The 14,223-nt window shown below is 40.5% G+C and overlaps 1 protein-coding gene across 4 annotated transcripts in view; it reads right to left on the bottom strand.

The window, feature by feature from the left end:
- Positions 1 to 13,789, bottom strand: part of CDYL (chromodomain Y like) — a 145,377-nt gene extending 131,588 nt beyond the window's left edge. For all 4 annotated transcript variants that reach the window (XM_090269827.1, XM_090269829.1, XM_090269828.1 and 1 more), the window contains exon 1: positions 13,211 to 13,789. In XM_090269827.1, the coding sequence (XP_090125953.1) occupies positions 13,211 to 13,234 (24 nt within the window). In that variant the 5' untranslated portion in view covers positions 13,235 to 13,789. The remainder of the gene's footprint in view (positions 1 to 13,210) is intronic.
- Positions 13,790 to 14,223: the final 434 nt, after the last annotated feature.

Here is a 14,223-nt window from a genome sequence, read left to right as displayed (position 1 = left end):
TTCTGTGTTCCATGGATTTTTCCCTCCTTCTTTCTCTCTTCCCTTATCTCTAAAAATAATTAAATGTTTTGAAAAAAAAATAAAGAAAAATGTGTGGATTTTTTTGGTTAACGTATTATAACAGTTAGCCCTCCATACCAGCAGGTTCACATCTGCAGATAAAACCAACCAGAAATCAAAAATATATTTTTTTAAGTTACATTGCTCAGTTGGTTGTGGTGTCATCGGATACACCAAAATGTTGCCGGTTCAACTGCAGGTCAGAACACATGCCTAGATTGCTAGTTCGATCCCCAGTCAGTATGCAGTAAGTAAACCAATTGATGTTTTTCTCCCACATCTATGTTCTCTCTCTCTCTCCCTCTCCCTCCCCCTCCCTCTCTCTCTCTCTCTCTTCTCTCTCCTTCCCTCTCTTCTCTACATCCTCTCCTCTCTCTTGAGCATAAAAGAAACCTTTTTAAAAAGTTGCATTGTTACTGATGAGTACTATGTAGTAAGTGCCTATAGTGGTGTTTTTTTGCATCTGCAGTGAATATGTAGACTTTTTTCCTTGTTATTATTCCCTAAGTAATACAGCACAGAAATTATTTACATAGCACTTACACAGTATCTTTATAATATAGAAGAGGATATGCACAGGTTGTATCAAATACTATGCCATTTTATATAAGGGACTTGAGCATCCCTATATGTTAGTATCAGGAGGAGGTCCTCAAACCAATGCCCCCTCAAAACACAGGGACAACTGTATGTGTCTTATGGAACAATAACATCTCCAATACCTTAAAGTATACCCTAAACCACAAAGTAAACCTTAAACCCTGAACTCTTGAGTTTTTTATATAGCACGCAAAAGGTCACTTCCATATAGTTATAGAATTAAGTAACATTAATTGCTCATTAAAATTTATTTAAAAAATTTTAATTTAATCAATCTTCACTTTTAAACGTTTCATCAATATCATTTAAGGATGTTTGCTAAATAGCTTCTTGCTAACATACAGCCAAAACAGATAATGAGAGATGAAAGTAAATCTTCCCATGTTTGTTGCTCCTTTGTATCATTATTGATGTCTTAGACATTAAAAGACAAGCAAAAACGTGACTGAGTGACATGTCCTAAATTGATAATGATGTACAGCAGAAGGGAGAAATCCATTTTCTACAAAAGGAAAAGGGGAGGGGCATATACAAGACTAGCATAGTTTAGTTTGAAGGTTGATTTTAGAAAGACATAAGGATTCTATTGTTCACCTAAAGTCTTCATAAAGAGGAAACTAAACTTTCTGAATAGCTCAATCCCATATTCTATAATGTGTAGCAGGGATAGGGTTCTAAAACAGCGGGTGGGGTGAAGACAGTGACAGAGAAAGCAAGTAGGTGGGAAAGACAGCAACCCATTCAATCTCATTTCCCTCGACCCAGTGTTAGAAAAAGCCAAAAATGAATAAAGCTAGAGGAAAACCAAAAGGAATATGTTTGACAATTACTGAACAAAGATTTGTTCAATTTTCAGTGACAGGAGCTTGTAATATACACCTCTCCTCTAAAGCTAAGAAACTACTGCACATGGCTCTTAACCCACTCTTTCTACTTAGGTAGTACATAGCTGCATTAGTTTGAATCACTAAAGTTTCTGCCCACTGGGACTGAGAGAAATGTCTGGAGCAGGGAGGTTTGTCAAGACTGAAGAACCAGAAATATAGTTGGTCCAGCAATAAAGCCTGGTGAGTGGGCTGATAGTGAGCACAGCCAGGTCAGTCTCCTGGACCTTTCCTCTTCCTGGGATTCTACCAGGGGTGACTGAAAACCAAAACGGCTTCTGAAGAAGCAGTACCAAGTGCTTTGCTATTCCAGTAACAAGTGAGAAAACCTTCACTTCTGCTCAGCCCCCATGAGGCTTCTGAAGACAAGAAGGCTCTAGCTGACCCTGCATTACCTGCAGGAGGAAGTTCCATCCCATTTAATGGAGGTTGTGGCAGACAACCCTCCTAGGGCAGCAAAGCAGATAAAATCAGCAATGGTCCTAACAGGTGGGTGTTCCCTGTTAGGTCAGCAGATGAATTCCAAAGAAACAGGTTACACTTTCGAGTGGTGGAAAGTGCTGGTAAAGCACAGGAAGGATAGGAATTTCCATCTTTCTTTCAGTTCCCACCCCAATCACTGACAAAGTCTGAGACTCGGGAATAGAGAGGGACACTCCAATCTTGCTTGCCAACACAGAAAAGAAACTATAGAGTTCTGACCCACCTTCAGAGCACAGGTCATATTAATGTCCTTATTTGCTCCAATGTTTCCTTCTCAAACTCTAAGGGAAGCACTCTTCTTTCACTCTGTTTCACTACAGAAAAATCTTCTTAAATAGTTCCCCAAACTCCAAGGCAGGTCGCTCTACTGCAATAGAATTCAGCCAAGACAAGAACCCCAATGTATTCACGTTCCTTTTAGTGAACTTGAATTTTAAAACAATCCTTCCCCTACACCCACCCCTAGCACTCATGACCACAATCTCTTTTCTGTTGATTTTGATCAGGTTCCTGGGTAAGCTGAATGTGTCTGGTGTTAACACTTAACTTCCTCCTGCCAAGGTGTACACACGCTCATTTCCACAATCTTTTAAATTAATTTTACATTTAATCAAGACATTCTCAAAAAACTCATTCATGAGCTGAAGCTAGTGGTGCTGAATGATGATGGTGTACGAAATAATTCTGGAGGAAATTTTACTCATATGCACCCTCTGAAGGAAGAGCACTACAAATCATATTCTAGATAGCACCCCCCACACCCACACCTCTCTACCTCTCTACTCTTAAAAATAACAAAATTATCATTTACCTCTTAAGCTCAAGAGCTAATCTGCATACAAGAGGACTAATGGGGTGGGGGCTGCTGTGCTGACAGAGTTGGCTAAGATTTCCTCTGGAATGCAGATAAAACATAGTGAGCAAATGTGGGCAGTCAAGACCTGTACTTCCCAGGCCAGAGGCTTGGAACAAGGTAACAAGCAAGTACAGTACAGAATCTGGGTCAAGAGTCCCCCAAAAAACAAAAACAAAAAACACCGAATAATTGACGCCTCGACTCAAAAGGGACCTGGAGGTACCAGAGCTGGACATGGGGACAAAAAATTCAGCAGGGAGAGAGGAGATGAAGAATGACGATGCCCTGAAAGACAGGAAGTTTTCTAAGGGGACCCTGGCCCACCCAGCTCATGAGCAGGAAGGAGCTATGAAACAGGCATTCCAACAGGGGGCCTAACAAATGCTCTCATGAATTACTCTTTCAAGGAGAATATCAGACTAGAGATAAAAACACCTAGTATACTTTCTCTTGGAACACCCAGAAAACTACTTTAGGTAGAAAATAAAAACCGTTCCATTTCAATGGTTGAAAACAATTACTGAAACAAGAGATTTTTAAAATTTTTGATTACTGAATTCAGATATTCTCATTTACATATCACCAAATCAGTTAATATTTCCTTTACCTAGCATCATCATGGAAGAGAACATAGTTAACAGGGTACACACATACAGCAGAGGCAAAGAGCTGTATGAAGACACTAATGCATGGCTCATCTTTCTGAAGCATTAACCTGACACCCCCTCACCCCCACCCTGCAAAGATTTATGGAGAAGAGTTAACTGGTAAGTACTTTTAAAACATTTACTATCAAACCAAAAAAATATTCTATGACGTACATTGTTAACTTCACAAAAGCTTTAGGATAATGAGAATTCACAAACAGGCCAGGCTTACAATTCCCTCTTCCACCTTTTATTTCCTGATGAGGACACTTGCTCTCTTCTCCTGCTGTTAGAAATACCTGGGAGGAAACTTTGGAAAGCATAACATAAAAACAAATTTTGTCACATGCCAAAACTTTATAAAAATTATTTTTGATAGCTCTTTACAACATGCACCTTTTCTTTTCGTAAACATGTTCTTCAGATGCTCTGTGAGACTCAGGAGCCCCTGCACTTCATGACACAGATGTACAATGATCAGCTACCCTCTACAGCTCATCTCAAAAGCAAATTTACATCAACCAACTTGTCTTTGGCAACCCCCTTCCCTTACCAAATGTCTTTTTCTAACATGCTAAGAAAGTCAGTTAAATCCAAGCATATCATGCCTATATAATAAACAGTCTCCAAGAGAGACCTAGAACTGTTCAAAGTGTACAAGCCTCGAAGTCTTTTTGTGTTTGTTTCCACATATTCTAAATACTTGAGGCTTCCAGATCCATTATATGCTAAAATAAGAAATGCTAATGTATTTGTCATGCCCTGAAATCCTAAACAGTAAACTACTGATGAAGGGTACATTTTAACCAAAGATATTCATGATGTACAATCATAAAAAGAAAACACTAGGAAGCTAGCTACCAACCTCTCGAAAACTCCACATGTCAGAACCCATTATAAATGGAAGGCAAAAATTAAAAACATTTCCTAACTATATTGTGGCTAACTTCTCCAACTAAAGAATACTATTGTTAGACATTCCCCCACAATTTGAACCAACAGCTAAACATAAATACTGTTGCCAAATTTTAAATACTCTTTCTAGGAACACATTTTTTTCCAACTTATCTCTATCAAATTTAGAAATAATTTTCTCCAAAACACCATGTAGGACTTTTCAAACAAGATAGCTAAATGCACGGTTCTTACATACATGGTATAATTTCACACATGGAATTCCAGTCACTATAATGTTTGTATTTTAGCTAAAAGCCAGCAATTATTGACTGCTCACCACATTCATGTCCTCAGATAAGGTACTGCAATAAACCAAAAATAAACATTCATGGGGATAAACTGTGGGAGAAGAGGTGGGTGGGAGCAATGGGAGAAAAAGTGGGACAACTGTAATAGAAAAAAATTCAGCCAACCATTCCAGAATATATATTATTTAATACCTACAGAAAATAATGCACAAGCAGCACAAATTAATAATTAATAGTACAAAACAAAAAGTAAATTAGTCACACAGATTTTGAAGGGGAAGATTTCTGCTAGTAAATTGTGATGAGGTCCTGAATGAGGATTGACAATGAGGCTGGCAAGTAGTCGAAGGTCCACCACTTATTGGAAAAATAGCAATGCAAAGCAATAGGAGGGAAGCGTGGATAGGCTGCATAGGTGTGGGAAAAGTAAGCCAATAACTATGGCTTCACTAGCTCAGACCAATTGAACAGGCCAACAAAGTTACAGAAAATATGCTTATACAGGGTGTGGCAAAAGTAGGTTTGCAGATGGTCATATGGAAAACAATAATTAATAAATAATAATACAAGAATAAACTGTGTTTCGCATACTCACAACCTGCTTTTGTCCTGCCCTGCATACCAAAATAGGCAGAACAAAGACGTCAAACATATTGCTTCAGAAGCATTAGTTTTGTGACTATTATATCTGTTTCCATATCAGTTCTCTTGAAATCTTTACTTTTTGCATTTTCAACATCTTTAGGTAAATCTCAAGTGTTGGCTCAAGCCCTCAATTCCTATTCGTGATATCACAAATTCCGAATCAATAAGGTTTCTTTGGATTCTGGCAAAAAAAAACAAAAGAAGAAAAAAGAAAAGAAAAGCAAACATGTTCCGAAGGGGCCTCTCACTACAAAATAACTAGATCTTCAACAGAATATAAATCTTAATACTTTAGCGGGCTTGTAAGAAGCAAGGAAAATATCCAAGTGTCCCAGTAACTCGCCCAACCCAACCATAAAGAATGAGTCAATCATAAAAGCAGATAAACACCAAAGACGAAAAAAGCAATCCACACACTGGGATGGGGGAAGAGGGCAGAATATTTAGAAGTAAAAAATGTATTTGTTGCAATTAAAAAAAAAATCAATGTATAAGCTAAATTGCATATTAGTCACAGCTCATTAGTAAACCAGAAGTTAGTACCAAGGACAACCCCAAAATGCAAAAAAAAAAAAAAAAACTAAAACAAGGAGATGGAAATGAGAAGGTAAGAGATAGAGGACATAATAAAAAGATTTAATTAATACTGGGTTGGCCAAAAGGACCATTATGTTTTTTCCATAAAACAAGACACAGTTCTCATTTTTGCCAATAACTTTATTGATTTGGATATTTTGAGTATGTCAGCTACTCCCGTTATTGGCTTCTAGAGGGGAGAGACCGGGGGTGCTGCTAAACGTTTTCCAATGCATAAGACGGCCCCACAGCAAAATAGTATTTGGACAAAATGTCAATAGTACCAAGAAACTTCGCAAACCACTTCTGACATGTTCCATCAGTCACAGTATCTTTGCTCTACACTGCATGAAACTGTTTTTTGCGTTTCAGTTGCATTTTTACCTTTCTTGAAATAATAAAAAGCATAATATGCCAAAAATGTTGTGTATCTTCTTCCATCTTCAGTACTAAAATGGCTGCACAAAAATTCACCAATTTTGATAAGTTCTTTTCTAAATGCACGCTGATAAGACAGCTGTCACAATACAATCTAACAAAATTGTTTCAAATGAAATTAAAGGCAATTAAGCACTAGTAGAACCATCATACAGAAAAAACTAACACACTTTTTGGCCAACCCCAAAAATGACAACTTGGAATTCCATAAGATTACAGAAGAGCAGCAGTATTTAATAAAATGACCTAGAATTTTTAGAATGAGGCACAAATGCACAACATATACCACACTTATTAACAAAATAGCAATGTCTATAAATGTAAAACTAAAGAACACCAAAGTCAAAGTGAAAATCTCAAAAGCGACCAGAGAGAGAAGACAGATCTCATGCAAAGCAACTAATCTAGATTGACAACAACCTCCTCAATAATTAATGGGGAAGCCAGAAGACAATGGAATGATATCTTCAAAATGCTGAAAGAAATAACCTATTCACTGGTTCTATTTAGAATCAATTCTAGTTTTCAAAAATAAGGGTAAAATATATTTATAGGTAATCAAAACCCTAGAGACTTTTCCATCCATAACCCTTCACTAAAGAAATATCTACAAGGATATACTACTCAAGAAAGAAAAAAAAAAAATCATCCCAGAAGAAAGTTCTGTAATATGACTGATGATTGAAGAAATTGAGAAAGATACAAGTAAATCTAAACAAATATTGCCTGTATGGAATAATAATGTTTTATTTTGTAAGTTTTTTTTTCATGAACAATAATAAACATTGGAAGATAACAGCATGTAAGTTTATGGGTGGATCAGAGTTGAAGGATTTTAAGGTCCTTCCATTGTGAGAGGTATAGCTCAAATGATGATTTAACTTTAGAATTTATGTATATACAATTTTAAGAATAGCCACTTAAAGACTGGAAATAGCATATAACTTCCAAACCCTATCAGTGAAGTTTTAATATGGCTTTACTTTAGGTTCTGGCTGAAGCAGAGCTGAGTTTGGCAAAAATTAATTAATTAATTAATTGATACTAGTTAAGTCTAGCTCAAAGACGTCAAGAACAATTTTAATACTTGCTTGGGTCACAGATTCCTTTGAGACACAGGTGAAAGCTGTTGGTCCTCTTCCCCAGAAAGATGCTCATATGCGCTTGTACAAATTTTCATACAAACACAAAATACCTTTCCCTGATTCCCCAGAGAAAAAGAATCCCCAAGATATTGGCCACCTTTAGAAGGTGAAGAGAGTTAAGTTCGCGTGGGAAACAGTAAAGTGAGAAGTTCTGCTCATCCTAGAATTAAAGCCTCACATGAAGTGTAAGAGAAACAGCACAGGACATAATGTTTCAGGAAGGAGGAACCTGGAAGTAAGGAGTCAAGAATGGAGTCATTACTGTGATTACTCTTTCATTAAAATGTAATTCGACAATTATACAACTATTACAATATCTGAACTGTAGGAAATGATGACCAGAAATAAAAGTCCTAGCTTTAAAGACTGTAAACACCAATCTTACAACCTAGTAGACATAGTCCATACAGTGATGATAGAAATTACAACAGGTAAACTACCTTGGGGTTTTTTTGTTTGTTTGTTTGTTTTATTGATTTGAAAGAGAGGAAGAGAGAGAGATGAGAGAGGAAGGAAGGAAGGAAGGAAGGAAGGAAGGAAGGAAGGAAGGAAGGAAGGAAGGAAGGAAGGAAAGAAGGAAGGAAGGAAGGAAGGAAGGAAGGAAGGAAGGAAGGAAGGAAGGAAGGAAGGAAGGAAGATTTTTGTCATTCTATTTATTTAGGCATTCACTGTTGATTCTTCTATGTGCCCTGAACAGGGAATCTAACCTGTAACTTGGGAGTACCAGGACGATGATCTAACCAAATGAGCTGCCCAGCCAGGGCCATACCTAGTGTCTTTAATACTTCCTTCCTGCAATGACTCAATTACTCACCAGCAATGGTCAAAGGTCCTGCAGAAGGACTAGCCTGGTGCACCTAAAGCACCTCTTCTGCAAAGGCAGAGATACCAGACCCTCCTGACCTCAACTTGTAGCCTCAGGGTCAGAAACAGAGATCACTGCAATCCAAAGGGTCCTAAATCCACCTGCATTCCAGAAAAAAAGCTCATTGGAACATAGATTCCTGTCTCCATCCAAACACTGAAAACTACAATTTCATGGTCTGACCCAAAGAATCCATACTGTAAAAGTATCCCAGACAATGCTGTTGCAACTGCAAGAACAAACAGTATAAAACTATTACCCCTTATTCACAAAATTTTGACTCATATTTGCTTTGTATATCATAGATAATCAAAACTTTGAATCAGAACGCTTGAAATAAAGTATTTCCTATATACCATGAAAATATATTCAATATATTTAATGGTTAAAATCACTATAGAGCATAAGGAAAAACTCAATGATTATTAGATATCACAGCAAGAACAGAATAAGAATTACTCTAGTACACAAGAATTAAAAGCAAATTCAAAGGAATAGTACAAGAGATGTCTCTACACCATTATTTAGGCAAATGAATAAGTAATATTCTCCACAGTTCGCATTCTAAGACAGTGTGTTAATTTTCAAAATATACACACATTTGACTTTATTGCCCCTCAATCAACTTCAGAAGTCAAATAACTCTCTTTCCTTTCTAATTTTGGTGATTTCAATTTTTTTTTTAAAGATTTTATGTAGTTTTAGAGAGAGGAGAAGGGAGGGAGAATGAAAGGGAGAGAAACATCAATTTTTGGTTGACTCTCGCATGTCCCACCAACTGGGGACCTGGCCCACAACCCAGGCATGTGCCCTGACTGGAAATTGAACCAGTGACCCTTTGGTTCTCAGGCCAGCAGTCAATCCACTGAGCCACACCAGCCAGAGCCGGTGAACTCAATCTTTTAAGATCCAGCTACACCTCACACAATAGACACTGGATTACCTTAATCAACATCCACAAAAGATCCCCAATGGTGTGACATCCATTTAAACTACATGTGCAGATTTTAGTTATAACTGTGCTTTTGGTCAATGTACATAAAATCATTGTGGTACTCACGAGAAAGGAGTGATCTTATGCCAAAGTAAGGAGATTCAAAAGGCTCCCCTTTTCCCCAAATCCTGATTGTTCTTCCAAATTAATTAACTTTAAGACATTTTTATAAGCCAGGTACAATTTCACTTTTAAAAGTTTACTTCTATGTGTTGGATTATTTTCTCAGAAGGTCAAGATTAGATCACTGAAATCCTGCTGAAATAAAAATTAACTACTGTAGTAGTTCTCAAGGGAAAACCCCACATTCACTGAGAAAAAATGAATTAAGATATACAAATAAGGAGAATGCTTGTTCCATGTTATTACAGAGTCCATTTCTTATTCAATCAACATATTGAAGTGAAGAATGGAACCCAGAACTACTGGCTCTAACTCTAGAGCTGGAATTGGAGCACAAGGTCTTTTAATTACTCCACATTTCACCATCCATATGCCCCAACCCCAAAGTAAACCTCAGCTCCAGAACAGATCATCTAAAGCAGAAGTCAGCAAACTAAGATGTGGAGGCCAAATCTAGCCCACTGACCGTTTTTGTAGGACCCATAAACTAAGAATAGTTTTTACATTTTGAAGCAATTTAGAAAAGGGACTATTTCATGACATGTAAAAATTATATGAAATTCAAATTTTACTGTCCATAAATAGTTTTATTGGAACACACTGTTCATTCATTTAGTTATTGTTTATGGCCACAGAGGTGAGTAGTTACAACAAAAACTGCATGGCCTGCAAGGTCTAAAACAGTAACTATCTGGCCCCTTACATAAAGTCTGTGGACCCCTGATCTAAAGGATGCTTGTCTTTTTATGAAAGCTATTAGGTTCTTACCATGAGTGAGTCAAAAATCTATCTCCCCTGATCCAGCTGCTGGTAATGCAGAAAACAAATCTACTGTATCCTTCAACTAAAAGTAGCTCTTCCAATATTTGGAAGGCTGACAGGCAGATGTTCCACCCCATCCTGTCTAAGCTCCAATCCCTTATTTTTTACTCACAAGGAATAATGACAATAACCATTTAAGCACTTACTAAAGACCTATTACCATATATCAGCCACCATCCTAAGTGTTGGAGATTTCATTTCTTATTAGATGAGAAAACAAAGGTTTAGCAATAAGGTAACTAACTTGCCCAAGTTCAGATAGCTACCTCAGATCCCTGATCCTACTATACCACATTACTTCAAAAAGCAAGACTTTGAACTTCCCCCTTTGTCAACATATCCCTCTAGAATTATGGAGTCTCAGGCCAAACATGAAACATCTATTTTGATTTAGGCAAAATTGGACAAAACTGCTATTAATGTCTCATGACCGGCTACTAAAGTACCATAGTGCTTTCCCCAGTCTTGTCAAACAGTTTGTCAGCCTGCAGTGTTCATTTACAACTGCATATCATTTCTGCCTCACCAATACTACCACCTTGATTAAAAAATATTCATCTTTAGAAAACAAAACCAGGCCTTAAGGATGCATGTTAGATGAGTTAAAATAATAACCATCACTTAGTGTTCACTATGTGAACTGTGGGGCATGCTTTACATATTTTTTCATCTAAACTTCACAGCTCTGTGAGGTAAGCATTGATCCCAATTTTACAGATCAGGAAACTAAGCCTTCAGGGTTACTTCACCCAAGGTAACAGGGTCAGGATTCAATAACTGTGTTCTCTGACTGCAAATCCAGGCTCTCAACCACTATGCAGAACTTTCAAATATCAACTTTCAATGACAATATAGTCATAGGGTTAGTTACAAGTGAAGAACCTACAAAACTTAAACTGAAAGATACTACCCACCATATTATTTACTATTGTCTCAACTATACTCCTATAACTTTCTTCCAAAATTAAAACAAAACCCATAATCAAAAGTTCAATTGTACAGATGTGTCACTCCTTTGCAATATACTTCCTTCTTTACCAATAGATGCTCTTTGAAGATATGAACCATTCTCATACCTCTCTCTGACCCCATGAAACTTCCATGACACGCATTCAATAAACATGCTAAATGAACAGAAACTTTGTACAAAATTTGACGTATAAATGAATTCTGCCAGGAAAGTAGCGTGCAGAAAATATACAGAAGCAGCAAATACAGAACTAAATGTAATTCCTTATACACTAGTAGTAAATGAACAGTTTTCAGGATCGTTTTATACACATAAGATACAACTTATGTATAAGGTGCTACCCTCACCCAAACACTAATAGAATGAGTTAACCGATTAAGCATTTACAATCACAGAAATGAAGACTACGCAAGCCTGAACTATTGAAGAATAATCAAATGGAGAAACCAAAACCCCTCACATCCTCATTCTGTGTACTTTCCCAGTTGTATGTCTTAGCCTGAAGACCTTCTGAATCTTAGCATCTACTCTGGGCCTTCCTCATACACAACACTCTCTTTCCTAGCAGGGAACAAGGAGTGTTTTTCCCCTTTAAATACCCAAATAATCCCAGGTAGTACCTGGACGCAGTAGGGCACTGCTACTGTACAAAATGATTTAATAGAATTGAGCACTTGCAGCACCAAATAAAGTACAATGACCACATACAATTTAAGGGGAGGCAACAAACAACCTTACCATTAATTCTACAGAAGGCAGTCTCCTCCTAAGAACTTTTGCAAACATTTGCTTTAAAAAACAAGAACAACAAAAAGCTGTTAGAAGGCTATCGTTGTTGGCAATAGACCTCCATTATGTGCCAACAGCAATAATATGCTGACAAGATACATCAGAGGGCTCACCTGGTACTCTTTAAGAGTTCATTCACAAGGAACAAGGGGCTCTACTTGTTATAGTTGCTAGGTCCCTACACACCGGGGTCCCTAAACACATCATAAAGGTGAAACTAGAGGGTATCCAGAAGTTTTAAGTCCCTTGTGAAGATGTACTTATAAATATATATGAAACAGAAGAATCATTTATCCAAAAGAAAACCTTCCAAGTTTCTGTACTCCCAGGAAGTATACTTTAAAATACATCAAGAAGTTAGTTGAGGCATATAAAATATGTCTGAAGATCCAGACCGATAACTCCAAAACTTGAAGTTGAAGCTAGCAAAACCACTGCCCATAACTAAAAGTTCTGATTGTGTCCCTTCTTACTTTCAACTCTGCGGCTCAAATGAATGATAGTATATCAGCGTTAAATTTAAATTTCCTGACTCTGGCCACAATGCTAACCTAATTAAAGCATGTGGTCAACGTTTAGCATTTTCGGTGCGATATTTTGCATCGCTTTGACTGGCAGCAGAGTCAAAAGACAGTTGCACTCTTCCTCTAGCTCCTCCCCCCGCCCCCCCAAAGCAGGAGGCAAAACCCTCTTTAACATGCTTTATTAAATGGACAGGAAAAACACCCCCGCACCGCCCACAGACCTCAAGCGGTAACGGGGGCTTCACAACCATCACCTTCGCCAAGAACACTTTGGGCTCAGTCTGAGCGAGTCACTCGTGCGAGCGCTACTTCCCCACAGCCAGGACTTCCCCACAGCCAGGACCCCCCCACCCCCAGGAGCCGGACAACTCCGGGGAGGCCCCTAGCCTGACGGGCCCCGGAGACAGCGTGGCTCAGGCTCCCCTCGCACACATTTCCCGTCCAGCAAACTGCGGCCGCAGAGGGGGAGGGGGCGAGGCGGGCGCGGGCGGCAGAGCCGGGCCGTCGGACTGGACACGGTCCGCGCTGGGCAGGGGCGGCCGGGCGAGGGCTGCCCGAGGGTCCGGAAGGGGGAGGGGAGGTACCTCGTATAGCTCCTCGGAAGCCATGGTGGGCAGTGGAGTTGCGGGCAGGCGGGAGGGGCAGGGTTGGGGCGAGGCGCTGCTGCCGCTGGGCGGCCGACACTTTGTTTCAGTTGGGTCCCTGCGTGGCCTGCGCTTCCTGCTCCTACTCCCGGCCCCGGGAGCTCAGCACCGAGGAGCCTTTCACACTCACTGCCAGTGCGGCCGGCGGCCGCGGCGGGGTTGTGCGCAGGAGCAGCTGCGCAACGCGCCCTCCGCGCCCCGCGCTCACTCCCCGGCGGGCCGGCTCCGGCTCGGGCTCATCGTGCCCCGCCGCGGGGCCGGGCCGGCTGGGGCGGGCTTGGCGGCAGTGCACGGTGGCGCCGTTGACTCCGTGGCTCCCCCTCTCCGGTGTAGTGCAAAAATCTTCCTACTTGCGACCAAAAAATAAAAAAATAAAAAAACCTGCCCTAGCTACTGAGCATGCTCAGTGCAACCCGGCAGCGGAGCCACAATCCCGCGCTCCGGGTTTTCGGAGTGCCATCTGAGGAGAGGCGGGGAGGCCGCCGGGGCGGGGCGCCTGAGGAGAGCGGTGGGCTCTGCTCCCGGTTGAGGTGGGCGGGTGGCGGCGAAGAGCAAGCCCGCAGGAAGGGGTGTGGCCAGGGGCCAATGGGCGGAGTCCTGGCGAGATGTGGGAGGAGCCATGACAGAGGTGGGCGGGGCTCTGACTTTCCCAAGTCCCCTCCCAGAGGTCGGACCCTGCCGGGACACCGCCCACCAGCCAGCCTCGACGTGGGTGCAGGATGACAGGGCCCGGTGCCCACTGGGGCAGGCATCTGCGGTCCCTAAATTGAACAGGGAACTGCGGGGTTCATTTGGCCCGCGTCTGGAGCCCACTGCCCCGACGGCAGCGGCCGGGCCAACAAATGCAAGGCTTCCCTCCAGAAGAGCACAGAGCTCCCGCTTCCTTGCGCACGCCGTGGTCGCCCGTCCCGGGCCAGACCAGCCCGCAAAGGACTGGCGGCTTGGCCAGGTGG

This window comes from Furipterus horrens, unplaced genomic scaffold (assembly GCF_987537825.1).
Source record: "Furipterus horrens unplaced genomic scaffold, mFurHor1.1.pri manual_scaffold_3, whole genome shotgun sequence".
Taxonomy (NCBI): Eukaryota; Metazoa; Chordata; class Mammalia; order Chiroptera; family Furipteridae; genus Furipterus; species Furipterus horrens.
Note: the sequence above shows the minus strand (reverse complement) of the source record. Positions and strands in the feature narration are given on the sequence as shown.